At 46.1% G+C, this 25,456-nt stretch overlaps 1 protein-coding gene across 1 annotated transcript in view; it reads right to left on the reverse strand.

Moving 5' to 3' along the window:
* The window catches only part of COL22A1 (collagen type XXII alpha 1 chain), a 283,216-nt gene that overhangs the window by 10,551 nt on the left and 247,209 nt on the right, over positions 1 to 25,456 (reverse strand). The window contains exons 45-46 of the mRNA XM_068129833.2: positions 998 to 1,177; positions 836 to 902 (exon numbers count right to left, since the gene is read on the reverse strand). Coding sequence (XP_067985934.2) covers positions 836 to 902; positions 998 to 1,177 — 247 coding nt within the window. The remainder of the gene's footprint in view (positions 1 to 835; positions 903 to 997; positions 1,178 to 25,456) is intronic.

Raw genomic sequence — 25,456 nt, forward strand, 5'->3', positions numbered from 1 at the left:
CTCCCTCTATTTTGTCCCTCAACCATGCTCTTGGTGTCCCTCAACCATGCTCTTGGTGTCCCTCAACCATGCCCCCCTCTTTCATCTGTTCTTTTCGTTCCGTTACATCCTGATCAGTTATGTTCGCATAGAACGGCCTACAGATACGATTGAACATGATTTGGACAGGTGAGTTTGTGGTTGTCACACAGCAAGAATGGAACCATCTAATTGGGTCGAACACAAGATGTGTGCAAGCTTAAATCGAGGTCAATTAAAACCATTTCTGCCAATGTAAACACGTGATCACTTCTAGGCTGATGTCATTGCTAATTTGCTGGAGCGTCTGCTCGGAGTCTGGAAGGTCGGCAGTTCAAACCCCCGGCCAGGTCATACCAAACACTTTTAAAATGGTACGGTCTGCTTCCTTGCTTGATGCTCGGCATTTTAAAAAGGCTAAAGCACAGACAAACAACCATAGATTGGTGACCATTGTGCAGGCTTGATATAGGACCAATGGCCTCCTTCTACATTGAATTTCCTTGTTTGGAACTCATATTAATTCATATAAATATGGTGTCATGGGAGGGAATATGAGTCAGCTCTCTCGTCTGATATTGTGCACTTGTAGAAATTGAAGATCCTCTACCACCTTATGAAAATAAGTTAGCCATTGCACAATGGTATCTTGTCCAAAACGTAAATTCATACAACCTGATGTTTTGGTAAAAGTATCTTGTAACTGACTTTAATGGAGCTAGAAGACAGACTAACATCTGACGAAGACGAACTACGAACACCACTAACATCGAGACGATGTAAGGCACAATGAATGTATTTCACACACCATACTTACTTTCCAGTTGACGTGTAATTTCCTTGCGGATGAAATTCTCAATTTCCCCAAAAGCAACCGAGTTACCCTGTTGTGGCAATAACAGAACGAGATTCATGATTACATTCCATATGTTGTACAATATGTCAATAACAATAGATTCTTGCTAAGGGAAGTGTGTACCTTTTCTCCAGGTGTGCCAGGTGGACCTGGTGGTCCTGACGAACCAGCATAACCTCGTTCTCCAGGGCTTCCCGCTATTCCCATGCGTCCCATTAAGCCCTTGTGGCCTGTAGGTCCCAGAGGACCGGGCCGGCCCATATCTCCAGAAGAACCTACGGGACCAGGATTACCTGGGTTGCCCTGTCGAGGGTCACAAGGACATCTTTGGTGTGAAGTTTGCAACACTCTGTAAAGGTATCAGAATGTAAAACGAGAAAGCATCTGAAAATTCAAAGCCCATCCGTGTCCATTTTTATTCACATGTCATCTTCTTCTTCCATATGCTCAAAATAACAAAAACAGTTAAAAACAAGAAAGAGCAATTATAGATTGAAGACCCTCGCCAGGACGTGTTTTTTGTGGGGTTTAAGGCTTTTGTGTTAAAACAAATATGGCGGCCGAAACACGTGACCAATGACATTATAATTTTTTTCCTCCACCAATTTATCCCTCGATGACGCTCAAGAAATTTCATCTTGATCGGATGAAGTTTTGTACTTTTCGAATTATGACCGTAATGGAGGCACATCATCTTTAACATAATTATGTTATTCCACATGGAGAGTTCTTTACAATGAGGCATGTCGCAATTTTTTCGATGCAGCGCTTTCGCAAATTTTTGCGGTTTTTCCAAGATGGCGCCCATACCACGTGACCTATGACATCATAACAAAGCAATACAGACAGACAAACAAACAAGAAGACGTCATACAGAGCATGATACTTGCAAAATCTACCCCCCAAAAAGGTTGCCATTTATCCAGCAAATTGTCCATTTCATCAAGATTAAAATTGATGATCTTGATCAAAGCTCGGGTCAATAGGATGAAAAGTGATGATTTTAAAAGATTGACCTAGAGTTGACCTTTGACCTTTTGACCTAAAAAATAGTTGGTTTCCCACTTCAGTGGGGCACTATGCAAATGCCGTTACATTTTCAAGTCAATCGAATGAAAATTGATGATTTTGGAAGTTTAACCTTGATTTGACTTTTGACCTTTTGTCCTCAAAAAAAGTTGGTTTCCCTATTTAATGACAATGTGCAAATGCTGTTTGAATTATCAAGTCAATCACATGAAAATTGACGGTTTTTCAGATGAAAATTGATGATTTTGGAAGTTTAACCTTCATTTGACTTTTGACCTTTTGACCTCAAAAATAGTTGGTTTCCCAATTTAGTGAGGAACTATGCAAATGCTGTTAAATTTTCAAGTCAATCAGATGAAAATTGATGATTTTGGAAGTTTTTTTTTTTTTTTGTATACAATATCTTGACCTTGATTTGACCTTTTGTCCTCAAAAATAGTTGGTTTTCCAATTTAGTGATTCAATATACAAATACTGTTCAATTTTCAAGTCAGTCAGATGAAAAATAGCGATTTAAAAAATTTGACCTCCAGATGACGTCTGACCTCAAAATCAATAGGCTTCTCAATTGTGACGACCTCTACACCTTGGTGAAGTTTCATGACTATCGGATTAGAATTGTGACTTGTAGGCGAGTGACAGACAAAAAGACAGTATAACAAACGCAACCAACCAATATACTCGAAAAATCTTCGATTTTGCAAGTAACAAACAAGAAAAAGAGCAATCCGAGATTGCAAACCCTCGCCATGATGTATTTTCAGTGCTTTTTAAGGCTTTTGTGTTAAAACAAATATGGCGGCCGAACCACGTGACCGATGATGTCATCATTATTTTTTTTCTAAACTAATTTATTCCTAGATGAGGGCTCAAGAAATTTCATCTTGATCGGATGAAGTTTTGTACTTGTCGAATTATGACGTCATAATGGAGGCACCTATGACATCATCATTAACATATTTTATTCCCCATGGAGAGTTCTTTACAATGAGCCATGTCTCAATTTTGTCTACTAGTGAGGTACCCGTGCTACGCATGACGTCATCAGTCATGTGCTACGCACGGGTGGGAGGCCAGAAACAAACAGGCAATGCAGAAACGGCGAATGCTAAAGCATGAAACCAATATATTCCACATTCCTGTAGCACCTTCAGTCGCACATCAGACATGGACAGCAAGTTCGTGAATGACTTCCATGACAAACGTACCCGTTCGTAAACAAAGGGGTACGTTCACGCATGGAAACATCGAACGTGGGTCTGTGGCGAATCTGGAAAGGTGATCCGTGACGTTCACGTTCAGAAAGTAGAAACCATCACAGCATGTCGTCATTCACTTGAACTCGACATCTCTTTTTTCATTCCAAACAACATAACTCCAATCACAAATGAATCACAAAATAAACTTTTAACAACATTGTTAATGTTTCCTTCATTGTAAAAACTACCAAGTCAACAGTTAAAAGGATTTTGAGCCGATAGGTGCTATGGCCTCGGCAAGATCGATGGAGACAGCGATCTGTTAGCGTATACACCGCCCAAATAGCTATGTGGAATTCTCTCATGTGGAGATTAAACCCACGTCGTTTGAACTTTGGCCGAGGTCATTATTTACTTTTAATGATGTTTATATATCAATCAAAAAGAAGATAATTGGTTTTTGGTCATCCTTTCCGCATATCTCGTGGGATTGTGAGTTGGAGAGACGGCCGTGATGGCGGGGAGGGGGTTGGCATTCTCTCAAGCAGGGATTCAACCCATGTCCTTCTAAAAGGTCTTTGTCCGAGGTCACAGAGTCCGATCGGTGCAGCCGTTTGTGCGGCACCCGGGAAAATAACGTTATGCGGGAGTCCAAACCTGAAAATGCTGGAGGCCAAAGCTGAAATTGGAAAAACAATATACCGTATTTTACTCCAGGAGATCCCAGGATTACCCAACCAAAATATCGTTGCGATCGGTTCAGCCGTTTTTGCGGTACCTTCGAACGGACGGACGGACAGAGACAGACAGACGGACATTTGGTGAATTAAAGTAAGATTCAGCACGTTCGGGGATATAGAGATGCAAAGTTTTTCCAAGATGGGGACCGAATCACGTGACCGATGACGTCATCATTATTTTTTTTCTCCACCAGTTTATGCCGACATGGCGCTCAAGAAATTGCATCTTGATTGTATGTTTTGTACTTGTCGAATTATGACGTCATAATGGAGGCCTTGGGCCTGGAGAGTTAAAAATTGGGCACAGTCTATTCCAGGGCAACTAGATTATGCTCAAGACATTCACTCAATAAATAGTCACAATGCTCACTCATTTCTCGAAGTTTCATGAGGTATGCACTTATGTTTAGCCTGTCCCGGCTGCTGCACACACACCCTCACCCAAAACCGGCTGCTGCACACACACCCTCACCCGAAACCATGCTAAGATTTTATGTGGCCTGGGAGAATAATGTTCCTTCACCCTCTTCACAATCTCCTCGTATGTTACCTCTTGTTACGTGCTCCTCCCCAAACCCCGGTCACGGTGTACCTCCGAGCCTCGAGAGGAGTCACGGCAGAAAAATGTGTTATTCTGTATGTCAAAGATCAATGGTGAAACCACACCAATTGTTACCAACAAACAAGTATTGTATTAAGATCACACAAGAATAACAGTACAACAACAATAGTAATCAATTGTACAACCAATATATATTTCCTATGATGGTACCATCAGGTTCGTACAATATAACTCACTGCGCTCCAAGTGAGCGAAAAGAAGAACATTCCCCAATGTCTCTATTCCGGCATCAAGCCAAAGTCGATCCGCTCCAGTGATCATCAGAACGATGTCCAATCGAGACCAGAATCCCGTTCGGATGACAGTCACAGTCCCGCTGCCAAAGCTGCGCAAAGGTGCCCTCAAGGTGACTGGGAAATCACACCCTTGGGTATGGACGTTCCATGGCTCCAAATCGGCGAACCACAGATTTCCCACTCAAAAGCCACGTTACACACACACACACACACACACACACACACACACACACACACACACACACACACACACACACACACACACACACACACACACACACACACACACACACACACACACACACACACACACACACACACACACACACACCAGATTAACGTCTGAATGCGGTGAAAATGGTTGAAGCGAAGTGAAAAACCTTGAGCGATGCGCAAATCCTGCGCGAGGTAAAAATGGCCGACGGCCCGTTCTCGTGGCGTAACGGCACTCTGATGATTCTCTCCGGAATCAACCGCAAAACCTGTCACTCAGGTTTATCGGTCACAGCGATAACAACTCTGTCGCAGGAATCCCTTTCCCGGGAAACCCAAAGTTCACTCGTGACCCTCGTTCGCCAATCGTTCGCTCCAGACCTCGAAGCAGCTCGGCTTCTTGCCCGACTCACTCGCTCCGCCTTTTCTCCTCCTCTTCCTCTTCGTCCAGTTCCGGTTTCATTTAAAACATTAACTTTTTTACCTTTTGAAAATAGTAATCTCTATTTCCTCCAAACGACAACAATAATAGTACATGGAATCAAAAATGTTTACAGTGGATGAAAACCACAACAACGGAAGTGACGAATCCGTAACACTCTCCAGGCTTGGAAGGTGACACCAACGATCGTATTACCTGGTATACTTCTGCTCTGACGATAGACAGCAATATCTCCCTCTTTTTGTTCTCATCGGTGATCTGGTTCTCCTCACAGTAGAACGAATGTCTCTCAATGTCAATGTCGGCCTCCCAGGACTCTCTCTCCAGCTAGAACTCGTCAATTTTCCATAAACCGCCATTTCAAAACGTTTCCTCGTCGCCAATTAGGTAATGTCCCCAGGATCCAGTATCACTCCTTGAAGTTCATTAACAAAGGTTTATTGCAAGCGAAAACCAAAATCATTCAGCAGGCAGCATTAATCACACCAAACATCTCCATTGCCGGCACGGCGCGTTCACTAAGCTCCACCCTTCCGGATCCGGATGTATATTTTAAAAATCTTCAAATATCACATTAAAGCAAATTAACACAATTAACTTACAACAATATTATATCTCACGGTTTCACCTCCACACCACACTCAACACCTCTGAGGAAGAGCACTAGTTTGCTCTCAAAACGTCAGGTGATTTTTAAATTTTTATGTGGAAGGCTCCAGGCACGGACTATGTAGTCCATCGAGGCCAGGCTTCATAAAGAATTTTTAAAGATGAAAAAAAATATATATATATATATTCGGTAGAGGAAATAAATAACAATAAACAACAAGAAGCCACACATTTGAAGCGTGAAGCATGCCGGGATACGTTGAAGCCACGCCTCTCTTTCGTTGTGTGTTTGTTTACGTTGCAACAACGGATTGCATGTTTAAAAGTTAAGGTGTACTTTTTTTCTAAACGGCCAAGATGAAATTATCAACCCGTGTTTGTTTAATTACGCGAAGAGATGGCGGTCAGAATACGTTTGAACCGTGGAAATGCTCGTCTGAGCTTAAACTGCAAGTTGTTCCAGGCTGTTGATCTGTCAAAGTGAATGAAAATGATGACGTTGTTCAAAGATATCCCGTCCAGGGAATGCCCCGCAAATCCTCCAATAAAGTAAACGCAGAAAGGCTCGACGGGACGAACAACAGCTGGAAGGTGAGTTGTGCAGGTTTGGGGGAAAACACAATTGCTGTTGGGATCCATGGGTGTTTCCTAAGACGTCGTCGTTTAGTCGATATAATAATGCCCTGGGAGGAGGAGGACGCAGACCACCCCGAGGACGACGCCGGCCACCCCGAGGACGACGCCGGCCACCCCGAGGACGCCGCCGGCCACCCCGAGGACGACGCCGGCCACCCCGAGGACGACGCCGGCCACCCCGAGGACGACGCCGGCCACCGCGAGGACGACGCCGGCCACCGCGAGGACGACGCCGGCCACCGCGAGGACGACGCCGGCCACCGCGAGGACGACGCCGGCCACCGCGAGGACGACGCCGGCCACCGCGAGGACGCCGGCCACCGCGAGGACGACGCCGGCCACCGCGAGGACGACGCCGGCCACCCCGAGGACGCCGCCGGCCACCCCGAGGACGACGCCGGCCACCGCGAGGACGACGCCGGCCACCCCGAGGACGACGCCGGCCACCGCGAGGACGACGCCGGCCACCCCGAGGACGACGCCGGCCACCCCGAGGACGACGCCGGCCACCCCGAGGACGATGCCGGCCACCCCGAGGACGACGCCGGCCACCCCGAGGACGACGCCGGCCACCCCGAGGACGACGCCGGCCACCCCGAGGACGACGCCGGCCACCCCGAGGACGACGCCGGCCACCCCGAGGACGACGCCGGCCACCCCGAGGACGACGCCGGCCACCCCGAGGACGACGCCGGCCACCCCGAGGACGACGCCGGCCACCCCGAGGACGACGCCGGCCACCCCGAGGACGACGCCGGCCACCCCAACCACCCCGGAGCTGCCTGCTCGTCAAGCTTACGGAGCTGCCTGCTCGTCTAGCTTACGGAGCTGTTCGGAGATGCCTGGTCATCGAGCTTACGGAGATGCCTGTTTGTTGAGCTTACAGAGCTGCCTACTCGTCGAGCTTACGGAGCTGTTTGAAGCTGCCTGCTCGTCGACCTTACCGAGCTTCTTAGACCTGCCTGCCCGTCGAGCTTACGGCGCTGCTTGATCAGAGCTTATGGAGCTGTTTGGAGCTGCCTGTTCATTGAGCTGATGGAGCTGCTTGGTCATTGAGCTTACGGAGCTACCTGGTCGTCGAGCTTACGGAGCTGCCTGGTTGTTGAGCTTATGGAACTGCCTGCTCGGCGAGCTTACGGAGCTGACTGCTCGTCGAGCTTACAGCTGTTCAGAGCTGCCTGCTTGTAGAGCTTTACATGTGCTGTTCAGAGCTGCCTGCTCGTTGAGCTTCCCGAGCTGCCTGGTCATCGAGCTGTCTGCTCGTCGAGCTTACGGAGCTGCCTGGTCGTCGAGCTTACTGAGCTGTTCGGAGCTGCCTGCTCGTCGAGCTTACCGAGCTGTTTGGAGATGCCTGGTCGTCGAGATTACGGAATTGTTTGGAGCTGTCTGCTCGTCGAGCTTACGGAGCTGTTCAGAGCTGCCTGCTCATCAAGCTCACGGAGCTGTACGAAGCTGCCTCTTAGTCGAGCTTACCGAGCTGTTTGGAGTTGCCTGGTCGTCTAGCTTATGGAGCTTTTCAGAGATGTGTGCTCGTCGAGGTTACGGAGCTGTTCATAGCTGCCTGCTCATCGAGCTTAAGGAGCTTGCCTGCTCATTGAGCTTACGGAGCTGCCTCTTCGTCGAGCTTACCGAGCTGTCTGGGCATCGAGTTTACCGAGCTGTCAGGAGCTGCTTGGTCGTCGAGCTTATGGAGCTTTTCAGAGCTGCCTGGTCGTCGAGCTTATGGAGCTGTTCGTAGCTGCCTGCTCGTCAAGCTTACTGAGCTGTTCGGAGCTGCCTGGTTGTCGAGCTTAATGAGCTGTTCGGAGCTGCCTGCTCGTCGAGCTTACGGAGCTGTTCGAAGCTGCCTACTCATCGAGCTTACGGAGCTGCCTGGTCATCGAGCTTACCCAGCTGTTCGGATATGCCTGGTCGTCGAGCTTACCGAGCTGTTCGGAGCTGCCTAGTTGTTGAGCTTATGGAGCTGCCTGCTCATCGAGCTTACGAAGCTGCCTGCTCGTCAAGCTTACGAAGCTGTTCTAAGCTGCCTGCTCATCAGGCTTACGGAGCTGTTTGAAGCTTCCTGCTCGTTGAGCTGTTCGGAGATGCCTGGTTGTCGAGCTTACCGAGCTGTTCGGAGCTGCCTGCTCGTCGAGCTTATGTAACTGCCTGGTCATCGAGCTTACAGAGCTGCCTGCTTGTCGAGCTTACCGAGCTGCCTGCTCATCGAGCTTACGGAGCTGCTTGATCATCGACCTTATGGAGCTGCCTGCTCGTCGAGCTTACCGAGCTGTTCGGAGCTGCCTGCTCATCGAGCTTACGGAGCTACTTGATCATCGACCTTATGGAGCTGCCTGCTCGTCGAGCTTACCGAGCTGTTTGGAGCTGCCTGCTGGTCGAGCTTACGGAGCTGCTTGATCATCGACCTTATGGAGTTGCCTGCTCGTCGAGCTTACCGAGCTGTTCAGAGCTGCCTGCTCGTCGAGCTTATGGAGCTGTTCAGAGCTGCCTGCTCATCAAGCTTAATGAGCTGTTCGGAGCTGCCTGCTCGTCAAGCTTATGGAGCTGTTCGGAGCTGCCTGGTCGTCGAGCTTACGGGGCTGTATCGTCATCAAGCTTAGAGCTGCCTGGTCATCGAGCTTACGGAGCTGCCTGCTCGTAGAAGCTTATGGAGCTGCCTGCTCATTGAGCTTACCGAGCTGTTTGGTCATCTAGCTTACGGAGCTGCTTGGTCATCGAGCTTACGGAGCTGCCTAATCGTTGAGCTTACCGAGCTGTTCGGAGCTGCCTGGTCGTCAAGCTTACAGAGCTGTTCAGAGCTGCCTGGTCGTCGAGATTACGTATAGCTGTTTGGAGCTGCCTGCTCGTAGAGCTTACGGAGCTGTTCAGAGCTGCCTGCTCATCAAGCTTACGGAGCTGTTCGAACCTGCCTGCTCATCGAGCTTACGGAGCTGCCTGGTCGTCAAGCTTACCGAGCTGTTCGGAGCTGCCTGCTTGTCGAGCTGTTTGGAGCTGCCTGCTCATCGAGCTTACGAAGCTGTTCGGGGCTGCTTGATCATCGAGCTTATGGAGCTTATGGAGCTGCCTGGTCATTGAGCTGATGGAGCTGCCTGGTCATCAAACTTACGGAGCTCTTTGGAGCTGCCTGCTCGTCGAGCTTACCGAGCTGTTTGGAGCTGCCTGCTCATCGAGCTGATGGAGCTGTTCGGAGCTGCCGGGTCGTCAAGCTTACGGAGCTGCCTGGTCGCCGAGCTTATGGAGCTGCCTGCTCGTCGAGCTTACCGAGCAGTTCGGCACTGCCTGCTCGTCGAGCTTACCGAGCTGTTCGGAGCTGCCTGCTTGTCGAGCTTATGGAGCTGTTCGGAGCTGCCTGCTCGTCGAGCTTATGGAGCTGCCTGCTTGTTGAGCTTACAGAGCTGTTCGGAGCTGCCTCGTCGTCGAACTTATGGAGCTGTTCGGAGCTGCCTGGTCGTCGAGATTACGGAGCTGTTCGGAGCTGCCTGCTCGTCGAGCTTACAGAGCTGTTCAGAGCTGCCTGCTCATCAAGCTCACGGAGCTGTTCGGAGCTGCCTGCTCGTCGAGCTTACGGAGCTGCCTGGTCATCGAGCTTGCGGAGCTGTTCCGAGCTGCCTGCTTGTTGAGCTTACCGGGCTGTTCGGAGCTGCCTGGTCATTGAGCTTACGGAGCTGTCTGCTCGTCAAGCTTACGGAGCTGCCTGCTCGTTGAGCTTACAGAGCTGTTCGGAGCTGCCTAGTCGTCGAACTTATGGAGCTGTTCGGAGCTGCCTAGTCGTCAAACTTACAGAGCTGTTCAGAGCTGCCTGCTCATCAAGCTCACGGAGCTGTTCGGAGCTGCCTGTTCGTCGAACTTACAGAGCTGTTCGGAGTTTCCTGGGAATCGAGCTTACGGAGCTCCCTCCTCATTGAGCTTACGAAGCTGCCTCTTCGTCGAGCTGTTTGGAGCTGCCTCGTCTAGTTTATGGAGCTTTTCAGAGCTGCGTGCTTGTCAAGCTTACGGAGCTGTTCAGAGCTGCCTGCTCGTCAAGCTTACGGAGCTGTTCGGAGATTCCTGATTGTTGAGCTTACGGAGCAGTTTGGAGCTGCCTGCTCATCGAGCTTATGGAGCTGTTCGAAGCTGCCTGGTTGTTGAGCTTACGGGGCTGCCTATTGGTCAAACTTACCAAGCTGTTCGGAGCTTCCTGCTTGTCGAGCTTATGGAGCTGGCTGCTCATTGAGCTTACGGAGCTGCCTCCTCGTCGAGATTACCGAGCTGTCTGGGCATCAAGCTTACCTTGCTTTCCGGAGCTGCCTGGTCATCTAGCTAATGGAGCTTTTCAGAGCTGCCTGCTCGTCGAGCTTACGGAGCTGTTCATAGCTGCCTGGTCGTCGAGCTTACTGAGCTGTTCGGAGCTGCCTGGTTGTTGAGCTTACTGAGCTGTTCGGACCTGCGTGCTCATCGAGCTTACGGAGCTGTTCAAAGCTGCCTACTCGTCGAGCTTACGGAGCTGCCTGGTCATCGAGCTTACCGGGCTGTTCGGATATGCCTGCTCGTCGAGCCTACCAAGCTGTTCGGAGCTGCCTGGTTGTTGAGCTTATGGAGCTGCCTGCTCGTCGAGCTTAAGAAGCTGTTCGAACCTGCCTGCTCGTCGAAGCTTATGGAGCTGCCTGGTCATTGAGCTTACCGAGCTGTTTGGTCGTCTAGCTTACGGAGCTGCTTGGTCATCGAGCTTACGGAGCTGTTCGGAGCTGCCTGCTTGTCGAGCTTACCGAGCTGTTCAGAGCTGCCTGCTCTACAAGCTTACGGAGTTGTTCGAAGCTGCCTGCTCTTCGAGCTTACAGAGCTGCCTGGTCATCGAGGTTACCAAGCTGTTCGGAGCTGCCTGCTTGTCGAGCTTACCGAGCTGTCTGCTCGTTGAGCTTACGGAGCTCTTCGGAGCTGCTTGATCAGCGAGCTTATGGAGCTGTTTGGAGCTGCCTGGTCGTTGAGCTGATGGAGCTGCATGGTCGTCGAGCTTACCGAGCTGTTCGGAGCTGCCTGCTTGTCGAGCTTACCGAGGTGTTTGGAGCTGCCTGCTCGTCGAGCTTACGGGGCTGCTTGATCATCGAGCTTATGGAGCTGCCTGGTCATTGAGCTGATGGAGCTGCCTGGTCGTCGAACTTACGGAGCTCTTTGGACGTGCCTGCTCGTCGAGCTTACCAAGCTGTTCGGAGCTGCCTGGGCATCGAGCTTGCGGAGCTGCCTCCTCGTCGAGCTTACCGAGCTGTCTGGGCATCGAGCTTACCGAGCTTTTCGGTGCTGCCTGGTCGTCTAGCTTACGGAGCTGTTCGGAGTTGCCTGCTCGTCGAGCTTACTGAGCTGTTCGGAGCTGCCTGGGCATCGAGTTTACAGAGCTGTTCGGAGCATCGAGAGTTTAAATACCTGTTGCTTGTTGGTATAAAGCACATTGCTGCTTTGCATTGCAGGAAAATATTAATCTCCGCATGTTCGGAGGGATATCAAGTGCTGTTTTTTGGGTGTTGTCCTCGTACTTCAAATCATTCATCTCTCACTTATAGTCCGGCAGCCCGGGGGGGGGGGGGGGGGGGGGGGGTGAACCTTGCATTGGAGTACTTACAAAAATTTTTTTCAGATTATGCATCTATGGACCCACCATATCAAGATTCCGAGTGATGCCAAGCTGGCATCATTGAGCATTTTGAGAAAATGGCCTGTTTCCATGGCAACCATTACTAAAATCGAAAAATACAAAAACTCAAATATCTCAGGATGTAGATGAGCGATTTTCACAATTTTGGTGTCTAAACATATATTTGAGAGGATGGTCTATCGATTGGGGTCATGACCTTGATGTTTCAAGGTCAAGGTCATTGCGAAAATCCAAGGTCAAACTAAAGCGCCACCCCCCACCCCCGCGATCGTATTGTTAACTAGCCGAAACCCGTGGAACATCCACGGAAGGGAGGATGTGGTGTATGGATAGAGTGTACCATTATGGATGGCATAGGGGATTTGCTTGTCCGAGTAAGAGTTAGGAAGAAACATGAGAATGAAGAGTGCGTATATGAACAACGATCGCCGACACCGGCACAAATGCATGCTCTGGATTGTCCACTTAGTGGACGGCTTGCTTTCGCCTTCGCCTGTCCAATCAGCGGACGGCTTGCTTCGCCTTCGCCCAGCAGACGCCAATACGATGGCGTCATAAGATGGCGTCGTATCGGCAGTTAATCGGATGCTTTTGGGCCCCAACGTCGGCTAATTCAGATATTTCGAGTGCCGGTTGATAGATCGTAAATCCATTAGTACCGTGGGCATCGGGTCACTGGGTGCGGCGTAAACGGGATAACAAAGTCGAGTCCTTATGCTATTATTATATAGATGCCATAAATTATGATATTGGCATATGTCTCACGCTCTGTCTCTCTTTTCTTTTCAGAGGTGAATCATGGAGGAATGTGTCTTTTCCAAGGTGAATTCTTGCGGAAATCCGAGGAAGCCATTGTCTGATGCGACACCCTGGAGAATTGCTTCTATCGTCAATGCTGGTAGGATCAGGGATGATGGACTATATTGTCACCTGGAAGGAGAACTGGCTACAGATCCGAACTTCAGCGTGTATCACGCTGAGCTTCAGCGTGTATCAACATATACATCAAAACAACACCTCGAGAGATTGCCTAAGAGGGCTGTTTCTGCACACTCATCCAGTCATGACGCAAAAAGGCTGAGGCGATCTGAACTTCTTCCGTTTGACTTTCTCCGCCATTGTATATTTTGTGGTAAAGTTTGTGAACTTGAAAAGGACAATAAAAATCGCTCTCGCTGGAGACGTATTTGTGCTGTGTCGAACAGCAGAACGCGGTGCACAAAAAACGTTCAAAGACATTTATTATCTTAGATACCTGTGATTCACGCGGAGATAGGTTAGCTGGTGAGGTCCGTTTGCGAGTAGAGGGAGCTGTTAGTGACTTGCATGCAGCCGATGGACGTTACCATTTTGATTGCAGAACAATATTTATGGCTCCAAGGGCGCCCAATTTGCCGCTTCAAGTAGAGGTGAAGCCCAGGAATCCGACAGCAATGACGAAGCATTCTATAAGGTTGTAAAAGCCATAAATGAGGACAAAATGCAAATCAGAAATTCCATCGATACTTATGAACTATACAAACATTTTGGAGGGAAAGTTCTTTCCAGAAGGATGCTGATCTCTGACTTGTCAAACCACTTCGGCGACGAGCTTCTTGTTCTCAGAGCAGCAGGCTGTGCAAGTATTCTAGCATTTCGTAGTAGAGCTCAAGAAGTCTTCAAAGTGGTAGCTAGTGAGGGTGAGGGTGATATTGAACTTTCTATCGGTAGGCTTGCAAAGCATGTACAACAAGAACTGAAATCACTTCCCTTAAACAAGGATAGCTATCAGTGCAGGATGAATGCGGACATAGCCCAATAATATGTAAGCGACACACTGCTTGACTTCTTCAGCACACTGCTGCCAGGCGTAAAAGACATAAAAAGACACAGTCTCTATGGAACTTCACGCTGAAGTTCGGATCTGTAGCCAGTTCTCCTTCCAGGTGACAATATAGTCCATCATCCCTGATCCTACTAGCATTGACGATAGAAGCAATTCTCCGGGGTGTCGCATCAGACAATGGCTTCCTCGGATTTCCGCAAGAATTCACCTTGGAAAAGACACATTCCTCCATGATACACATCTGAAAAGAAAAGAGCGACAGAGTGTTAGACATATGCCAATATCATAATTTATGGCATTAACAATATATGTGTTACGATCGCGGGGGTGGGGGGCGGCGCTCTCCCACACGATCGACTAAGTCCCAGAAAACTTGGGGTTTTTGTTTTCCCTCCCATCTGATGTTGCCTCTGAAATAAATCGGAGTGGTTGTCGTTGAATGTTGTCACAAATCACAAGCCGTAATTTACCAAACCCACACAGTTTGACACACCAGTCAACATAATGACTGACTTCTGTCGAATGTGTGTTCTTGACTTCTTCTTCCTGAAACACGGCTCTAGGCCTATCGAGGTGGAAGGTCTCTAGGCTTAGGCCTAGGCTAAGGCCAACGTTAGTAAATAATGAGATGAAATAGAAATGTTACATGAAAGTAGGCCTCGCCATAGGAACATAGACGGTCTATAGGCTAGACAATAATGAGAAAGTTGGCATTTATAAAATGGCTTACAATGTGAAATGCGATTTCGCAGCTAAATGAAACAACCCTTGAATTTGTCAGGATTCGCCGAAGGTCTGTTTTAATCTGCGGAGCCAATAATCGCTATTTCACGGCAATTTACTAGAAAAGAAATCAATTTTTTAGTTTGACCTTGGATTTTCGCAATGACCTTGACCTTGAAACATCAAGGTCATGACCCCAATCGATAGACCATCCTCTCAAATATATGTTTAGACACCAAAATTGTGAAAATCGCTCATCTACATCCTGAGATATTTGGGTTTTTGTATTTTTCGATTTTAGTAATGGTTGCCATGGAAACGGGCCATTTTCTCAAAATGCTCAATGATGCCAGCTTGGCATCACTCGGATTCTTGATATGGAGGGTCCATAGATGCATAATCTGAAAAAACATTTTGTAGGTACTCCAGTGCAAGGTTGGGCCAAAAGCCCAGTTTGGCTGCCGGACTATTACCTTGTCATTTTCTGTTCCATATTTTCTTTCCTTTTCCAGGCCTTTGATGCGTTTTATCAACAATTTACGTTCTTTTCGAGCTTTCATTAGCGAGTCTTGCAGTTTTTGAGTCTCTTTAAAAATCAAATTGGACTTGCAATTTTGAAGAACCCAACCCACACTTTCCAGTCACAGATTTCTCAACAATTTCCTCACTGCCTGTCGGGGCATGGTTAAACGCTGTCACATCCCAAATGATTGTCCAGTTTCCTCTTCATCTGACTCATAATATTCCTTCTTCGTTTGCACCTCCAAAGTGGATCCATGTTCAGATTTTGAGCCAGCATTTACTCCTCTAAATTGTTGTGAACATGCTCGATCACCCCTCGTTTTGAATGCTCCATCAGCTGCTCTGTTCTGCTGTCGTTAGAGGCTGTGGAGTTGAGCCATTCAAATTTCCATTGGTCACGAACTCGCTGCGGACACGATTCGGTTCCCCTTCGTGACACGGCTAGAGTGGTCGACGACGCAAATCTTCAAGACCCAAAGGCGAGGCTCCCTCATTGCATAGATCTGGCACCACCATGTGCCACTGATTCTCACCAATCTGGACAAAACAGCACGAAGCCCTCTAATCAATTTTTACTCCCGCCTGGGAGTAATGCATTCGATCGTGTCCGTCCGTGTGTGTGTTCGTGTGTTTGTGAACAAGATATCTGGAAAAGTTCTGAACGGATTTGGATGAAAGTTGGTGCGATGATTGCCCTTGGGATAAGGAAGAATTGATAAGTTTTTGGTGAAGCTCAGGATATTATTCCGGATCCAGGAAAATTTTTGGGAATTTTTTGGGGATTTTTTTTTGCTGTTTTACTGCATTGAAGCTTTTATTCTTATTCTTAAATGATGTTTTTCTCCTCTAATTCCAAGATATATCAAAATATATTCTCTGACAGTTAGGGCCTACTTTCTTTTCCATTTATTGTTTTGGGGAGAGGGGATGTTAAACAAAACGTATTATTCTAACTTAACCCACGGCGGGAGTATGTGCTCTACTGAGTGGCGTTCTAGTTTTGAGAACTTGCAATTCCCATATTAAAGGCAAAGTATCCTGTCGGGATAAACAACACATTGGTTTTGGTGCTTCCACATCAAATTTCAAGATGATCATTTGCAGTTTGAGAATGAGAGACGACAATGATGCTGCAAGACTTTCATTCTAGAAGCAACACCACACTTATACTACCCACTAAAGTTTTGCATTTCCAAAACAACATTTTTTTCTCCCTTTTGTGCTACATTATCTGCGTCCAAACAGCAGTATTTTTCTAATCGTGTTAAACACTTGGCTGGTGTTACCTGTAGACCATCTTAATGCAAGGTTTACCGACGCAAGAAAATCAGATTCCAAATCCTCACCAGGACTTTTGTTTGCTGGTGTGTTGTGTAGACGATGCTTAGATGACATGCTTTTATGTTCATGCAACAAACAAACAAAATTTTGCTTTGATTGTAGTTTCACGTTCCAATCATATATGTATTATATGGAAGTACACATTTTACTGACGTGACCTATTTTATAGTACGTACTTTATAGACATACTCACATTGTAAAAGTACATACTTGATGGAGGTACTTGGTTGAAAAAAAAACTTTAAAAAACTAGCATCTGAAAATGCAAAGTCCGTCCGCGTCATTCATTATTTGGCAACGATCCAGCCATTCTTCAATATATATTTTATTATTATTGAGCAAACGTACATGGTTATATTTGTTTATGAGCGACAAAAACGTCTTCTTCTTCTTCTTCAAATAAAATTAACACCCAAAACACAATCCGTGAACTCTTAATTACGTCCCAATTACGTCCCCAAAGTCCCCAAAGACCCTTAAGGCCACGAAGACCCCTGAAGACCGAAAATACCCTTAAATACCCCATAGACCCAAAATGCCTCGAAGACCCAAAACACCGAAAACACCCCGAAGACCCAAAACACCCAAAGACCCAAAATACCCGAAAAGGCCCAGAGCATCCTGAAGACCCAAATGCTCCTGAATACCCAAAACAGCGTGAAGACCCAAAGTACCCTGAAGACCCAATGGCCCTGAATACGCAAAATAGCATGAAAACCCAAAAGACCCTGAAGACCCAAAAGACACCGAAACGGTCAAAGATTCCTATCCCTCCGAAACGACGTGTGGTGAGGTGCGCACATCACGCAAGTAAATAATAATTAGAAAGCATCTGAAAATGCAAAGCCCGTCCGTGTCCGTTTGTAAATAGACCTTGTCTTCTTCTTCCATATGTTAAAAATAACGAATTTATTTCGTTATTTGCGGATTGCGCGAAATGCATGTTATGGCTCTCTCTCCCTCAGCTGAGAAAAATGTTATTTTTGAAACTAGTGAGTCAGAAGCAAACAGGCAATGCAGATACGGTGAATGCTAAAGCATGAAACCAATAAATTCCACATTCCTGAAGCACCTTCATGCGCACATCAGACATGGACAGCAAGTTCGTGAATGACTTCCATGACAAACGTACCCGTTCGTAAACAAAGGGGTACGTTCACGCATGGAAACATCGAACATGGGTCTGTGGCGAATCTGGAAAGGCGATCCGTGACGTTCACGTTCAGAAAGCAGAAACCATCACGGCATGTCGTCATTCACTTGAACTCTATGTCTCTTTTTTCATTCCAAACAACATATCTCCAATCACAAATTAATCACAAAATAAACTTTTAACAACATTGTTAATGTTTCCTTCATTGTAAAAACTACCAAATCAACAGTCAAAAGGATTTTGAGCCGATAGCTGCTACGGCCTTGGCAAGATCGATGGAGACAGCGATCTGTTAGCGTATACACCACCCAAATAGCTATGTGGAATTCTCTAATGTAGAGATTCAAGCCGTGTCCTTAAAAACTATCCGTGGATATCCGTGTCCTTATAAACTACCTGTGTCCTATATAAACCGTCCTACGTTTGAACTTTCGCCGAGGTCATTATTTACTTTTAATGATGTTTATATACGAATCGAAAAGAAGATAATTGGTTTTGGGTCGTCCTTTCCGCATATCTCGTGGGATTGTAAGTTGGAGAGACGGCCTTGATGGCGGGGAGGGGGTTGGAATTCTCTCAAGCAGGGATTCAACCTGTGTCCTTATAAAAGGTCTTTGTCCGAGGTCACCGAGTCCGATCGGTGCAGCCGTGCAGTGATCAGTGCAACCGTTTGTGCGGCACAATGAAAACATTGTCACAATGAACGTTATACGAACGCGAATGTTATGCGGGAGTCCAAACCTGAGAATGCTGGAGACAAAAGCTGAAATTGGGAAAACTAAATAGCCTATTTTACTCCTGGAGATCCCAGGATTACCCACCCAAAATATCGTTGCGATCGGTTCAGCAGTTTTTACGGTACTTTTGAACGGACAGACGGACGCACATTTGGTGAATTATAGTAAGATCCGTGGAAGATAATGACAAGATATCGGTTGAGGATTACTTCCCGGAGGTTTCAGGGAAAATCACTTCAATAACTTTTACTCCTGCGTTGTCAAACCAGATGATCAGCGGCGGGAGAATTTCAAGAGAAAACACACAACGTGTTTAGTTGTTAAATCCGTGTTTAGTCGCATCAGACAGAGGTTATTATTAAAAGGCCGAGGAACGGTCGCAGAGTTGTTAGGGTGTGTGTGTGTGTGTGTGTGTGTGTGTGTGTGTGTGTGTGTGTGTGTGTGTGTGTGTGTGTGTGTGTGTGTGTGTGTGTGTGTGTCCTGGTTACAAGTCAAACCCCTCCTCAGCGTGGTAACTAGGTGAACGGCAGTGTATCATCACCAGCCGGCTAACGGGGCCATGGCATCTCCCCGAAGGATCACAATGAACCCAGGCACAGTCCCAGTATGTTCCCATGCATGCTCACCTTCAGAGAACTTGCAGCACTCCCAGTTGAAGTTTAAGTCTCCACAGAGAGCAAAGCAACACAAGGGCTGAGGGAACTCAATAATTCAACACAAAAGCCTCAGAGTGAAGAAAAACAAAATAAAAAAAGAGCAATCAGAGATTGCAAACCCTCACCAGGATGTATTTTCAGTGGTTTTTAAAGCCTTTTGTGTTAAAACAAATATGGCGGCCGAACCACGTGACCGATGACGTCATCATTATTTTTTTCTAAACTAATTTATTCCTAGATTATACTCAAGAAATTTAATCTTGATCGGATGAAGTTTTATACTTGTCGAATTATGACGTCATAATGGAGGCACCTATGACATCATCATGAACATATTTAATTCCCCATGGAGAGTTATTTACAATGAGCCATGTCTCAATTTTTTCTATTCAGGGCTTTTGGAGATATGGAGGTGCAATTTTTTCGGTTTTTCCAAGAAGGCGTCCGAACCACGTGACCTATGACGTCATAACTATTAAAAAGTTGTACAGGTGGAGTTGCACCTATGGTGAAAATTTCCTGTCGATTGGACCAACGGTTGCAGAGAAAATCATATTTATTCTGTGCGTACAAACCGACAGACAGACAAACAGACAAACAAATGGACTCAAATGCAATACCCTCTCCTCTGGCGAGGGTAACAAACAGAATCAAATGCAATACCCTCTCCTCTGGCGAGGGTAACAAACAGAATCAAATGCAATACCCTCTCCTCTGGCGAGGGTAACAAACAGAATCAAATGCAATACCCTCTCCTCTGGCGAGGGTAACAAACAGAATCAAATGCAATACCCTCTCCTCTGGCGAGGGTAACAAACAGAATCAAATGCAATACCCTCTCCTCTGGCGAGGGTAACAAACAGAATCAAATGCAATACCCTCTCCTCTGGCGAGGGTAACAAACAGAATCAAATGCAATACCCTCTCCTCTGGCGAGGGTAACAAACAGAATCAAATGCAATACCCTCTCCTCTGGCGAGGGTAACAAACAGAATCAAATGCAATACCCTCTCCTCTGGCGAGGGTAACAAACAGAATCAAATGCAATACCCTCTCCTCTGGCGAGGGTAACAAACAGAATCAAATGCAATACCCTCTCCTCTGGCGAGGGTAACAAACAGAATCAAATGCAATACCCTCTCCTCTGGCGAGGGTAACAAACAGAATCAAATGCAATACCCTCTCCTCTGGCGAGGGTAACAAACAGAATCAAATGTAATACCCTCTCCTCTGGCGAGGGTAACAAACAGAATCAAATGCAATACCCTCTCCTCTGGCGAGGGTAACAAACAGAATCAAATGCAATACCCTCTCCTCTGGCGAGGGTAACAAACAGAATCAAATGCAATACCCTCTCCTCTGGCGAGGGTAACAAACAGAATCAAATGCAATACCCTCTCCTCTGGCGAGGGTAACAAACAGAATCAAATGCAATACCCTCTCCTCTGGCGAGGGTAACAAACAGAATCAAATGCAATACCCTCTCCTCTGGCGAGGGTAACAAACAATCAAATGCAATACCCTCTCCTCTGGCGAGGGTAACAAACAATCAAATGCAATACCCTCTCCTCTGGCGAGGGTAACAAACAGAATCAAATGCAATACCCTCTCCTCTGGCGAGGGTAACAAACAGAATCAAATGCAATACCCTCTCCTCTGGCGAGGGTAACAAACAGAATCAAATGCAATACCCTCTCCTCTGGCGAGGGTAACAAACAATCAAATGCAATACCCTCTCCTCTGGCGAGGGTAACAAACAATCAAATGCAATACCCTCTCCTCTGGCGAGGGTAACAAACAGAATCAAATGCAATACCCTCTCCTCTGGCGAGGGTAACAAACAGAATCAAATGCAATACCCTCTCCTCTGGTGAGGGTAACAAACAGAATCAAATGCAATACCCTCTCCTCTGGCGAGGGTAACAAACAGAATCAAATGCAATACCCTCTCCTCTGGCGAGGGTAACAAACAGAATCAAATGCAATACCCTCTCCTCTGGCGAGGGTAACAAACAGAATCAAATGCAATACCCTCTCCTCTGGCGAGGGTAACAAACAGAATCAAATGCAATACCCTCTCCTCTGGCGAGGGTAACAAACAGAATCAAATGCAATACCCTCTCCTCTGGCGAGGGTAACAAACAATCAAATGCAATACCCTCTCCTCTGGCGAGGGTAACAAACAATCAAATGCAATACCCTCTCCTCTGGCGAGGGTAACAAACAGAATCAAATGCAATACCCTCTCCTCTGGCGAGGGTAACAAACAGAATCAAATGCAATACCCTCTCCTCTGGCGAGGGTAACAAACAGAATCAAATGCAATACCCTCTCCTCTGGCGAGGGTAACAAACAATCAAATGCAATACCCTCTCCTCTGGCGAGGGTAACAAACAATCAAATGCAATACCCTCTCCTCTGGCGAGGGTAACAAACAGAATCAAATGCAATACCCTCTCCTCTGGCGAGGGTAACAAACAGAATCAAATGCAATACCCTCTCCTCTGGCGAGGGTAACAAACAATCAAATGCAATACCCTCTCCTCTGGCGAGGGTAACAAACAGAATCAAATGCAATACCCTCTCCTCTGGCGAGGGTAACAAACAGAATCAAATGCAATACCCTCTCCTCTGGCGAGGGTAACAAACAGAATCAAATGCAATACCCTCTCCTCTGGCGAGGGTAACAAACAGAATCAAATGCAATACCCTCTCCTCTGGCGAGGGTAACAAACAATCAAATGCAATACCCTCTCCTCTGGCGAGGGTAACAAACAATCAAATGCAATACCCTCTCCTCTGGCGAGGGTAACAAACAGAATCAAATGCAATACCCTCTCCTCTGGCGAGGGTAACAAACAGAATCAAATGCAATACCCTCTCCTCTGGCGAGGGTAACAAACAGAATCAAATGCAATACCCTCTCCTCTGGCGAGGGTAACAAACAGAATCAAATGCAATACCCTCTCCTCTGGCGAGGGTAACAAACAGAATCAAATGCAATACCCTCTCCTCTGGCGAGGGTAAAAAAAAAAAAAAAATTTTTTATTTTCTTTTATGTTATGCAGCCCGGAGCTTCGAAAACCTTGGAGCTTCAGATCTAAAAAAATAATCAGCTTCTAGCTTTTGATTGATGAACCAATTATGTGATCCAATAAGCAAATTCTTAAAATTTCAGGTCAATTGGACGAAAATAGATGATTTTATGCAGCCTTGGCCTTTGACCTTTTGATCTAAAAAAACAAGCAGCTTATAGCTTTTGATTGGTGAACCTATTCAGCGACCCAATATGCAAATTCTTAAAAATTCAGGTCAATTGGATGAAAATTGATGATTTTATGTGACGCTGACGTACTACCTTTTGACCTTTCGACAAAATTATTAATTTGCCTTCTCCATATTTATCATAAGAAAGCTTTGTTGAGAATTTCATTACAAAACTGAAATGGTAAATTTAAATTTCAGGTCAATTGGATGAAAATTTATGATTTCAATGACGCTGATCTGGGGAAACCGTTTGACCTTTTGAAAAAGAAAAACATTTTGACCTTTTGACAAAATTATTAATTTGTCTTCTCCACATCTTATTATAATCGAGCAAATGTATATGGTTATGTTTGTATGAATGTATATTTGGGACCAAAACTTGACTTGAATCGATGGAGAATGATTAATTTATCTGCGGCTGGCTTTGGAGGCCCGCTTTGCTATGCGGTCGGCCTATAGAGAAAGAGCAAAAGAGGCAGAGATGGATGCAGCTTCTATCTGCCTGGCAAGGGGATAGACTACTGTACAACAATCAGGAGTTGTCTGTTGAATTGGTGCTTCGCAGGCTGGGAGTGCTATACATGGTGTCTTTCATGAACAGCCGGCGAGTCATCGCCGGCACCCTGACCAAGTTCCAATTTCCTGCCCCCATATCAGCTCCACAAAAAAGTCAGACCTGTCTAGACTGTTCGTGAAAGACTTGGACCAAAACATTTTCTGAGCCAACCTCAAGAAGGTGAGAATAATTTGCGCCATTAATGAGCTGCCAATGACACTTGTTTTTTTTTTTAATACAATAAAATATTTCAAAACAAAAGTAACGTAGGTAGTTTTAACCCATAAAGTGCAATGATCTACCATCGTGGCCGACACGCTCAGCACGACCGGCCACGATCATGGCACTACCAAATATGGTCATTATATGGGTGTGTTCTCGCCACTTTTGTATGCAAATAAATTTAAATTTGCATCAACCCAAAGAACGAATCCTGACCTTCCTTACTATATATATATATGTATGTATGTATGTATGTATGTATGTATGTATGTATGTATACATACATACATACATACATACATACAAACATATATATATATATTTATATATATATATATAATATATATATATATATATATATATATATATATATATATATATATATATATATATATAAATGTATATATATATAGTCAGGTTCACTATGTTAACAAATATAATTTCGTTCAAAATTTTGGGATTAGCAAACCTGTACATTTTTGGAATCTTCAGAGCATGGAGAATCTGAAAATCAATGTTGGCATTTGCGCAGACACCTGCATGGCCGCCATTTTGGATTTTGAAAATGGCCGCCATAAAATACATATTTTGCGCGATCTCGGCTTCTAGTCAACCTAGAGACTTAATTAAATATGCTAATCCTATGTTTTCTGGGTCAAGGAATCCAATAAAGGCCTCAAAATAGTGCTCAGGATTATAGAAAAGCAACAAACAAAGGTAATTGAAAACCATTGTCTTTATATTTGTGATATAACTGTATTACATAATACATGATATTGCAAGTCCTTTGAAGTTATAGGTTGTTATAGGAAGTTATAGGTAGTATCAGATTGAACTATAAGTCCTATACACAGGATCTACGAGGTCTATACCGTTCAGGAATATGCTTTTACAGATCTTCATCACTGTCCTGAGTGTCATTTTCGCAAAGGTGTCTACGCAAATGTAAACATTAATTTTTGAATTCCTCATGCTCTGAGTATTCCAAAAATGTATAGTTTTGCTAATCTACCAAAAGTTTGAACGAAAAAACAGTGAACCTGACTAATATATATATTTATTTATTTATTTATATATATATATATATATATATATATATATATATATATGGAGGTATATTTACACAAAGAGAATTATTTACAAAGGGGTGTATTTACAACAATTTACAAGTGCAGGGTTCTCAAAACCCCAACAATATATATATATTGTTGCGAATATGGCATTTGGCCTCCATATCCGCTTGTAAATATTCCCCTATTTCCCCAATACTCCCCAACTATCCCCAATCCCCCATTCCCTAGTCCCATTGCCTGTAAATAACACTCTGTAGAACCGACCTTCCCCTTTTTCCCCCATTAAATGTCGTGCCCAGGTCCACCGCATCTCACGTAGACAACTTTCGGACATCTTGCTAGTTATTCTTAGTCTATGTCAGTTAAGGACTCGTTTCCATTAATTCTGACTCTTCGTTGCACCAGAATGTGATTATATGGCACCAGTAGTGAGTTTAGGACCTTCCCATACCTCCTCCCATCTTCTTCCCCAAACAACAACAACAACAACAACTACAACTACAACAACAACTACAACAACGGCGCGGCGCGGGGGAGTGTGCGTCCTCACACCGGCTCGGTTAGCCGCCATTGACCATGCGCTCCGACGGGGTTACCACGAAGGGGCTCCCTGTCAGCCCCTCGTCAAGGGCGGAGCAGGTAACCCCCCCCGCACGCACCCAATGAGAAGCAACGGGCCGATTCCATCTGGGGCGGAGCTAACGAGCCGAGGGCGTGTCACTCCCCGCCGGATATACGCAGCGACTAACCGGATGTGACGAGAGATGCGCCCCCAGCTTGAGAAGACAATCACCACATCCGAGCGCTGCGACCTCCCCGCATCTCTAGACCGGACCGGGTCGATCCTGCCCTGAGCCCAGGTGCACCTGGAGCCATCGATTCTGCCTTTCCTTGCCATCAATCCCCGTGTGAGTCAGTTTTGTCCTGTTTATCTGTCGTCTGTCAGGGAATAAGATAAGTGTGTCTAAGTGCCTGTCTTTCTATGCTGTCCCTCTCATTCCTGTAATCTAACCTTCCGCCCTAATATAACCTCCTCCGGAGGTCTTGAGAACTGAACCCTTGGTGTCGTGTCATTTTAGTCCCAGCCGTTGTGTCCTTTTCCTTCATTGATTCAGCGTAGCGCGACTCGGCAACGTTCGAGTATAATCGGGTAAA

The sequence above is a fragment of the Myxine glutinosa genome, chromosome 11, assembly GCF_964187855.1.
Source record: "Myxine glutinosa chromosome 11, kmMyxGlut1.1, whole genome shotgun sequence".
In the NCBI taxonomy this organism is placed as follows: Eukaryota; Metazoa; Chordata; class Myxini; order Myxiniformes; family Myxinidae; genus Myxine; species Myxine glutinosa.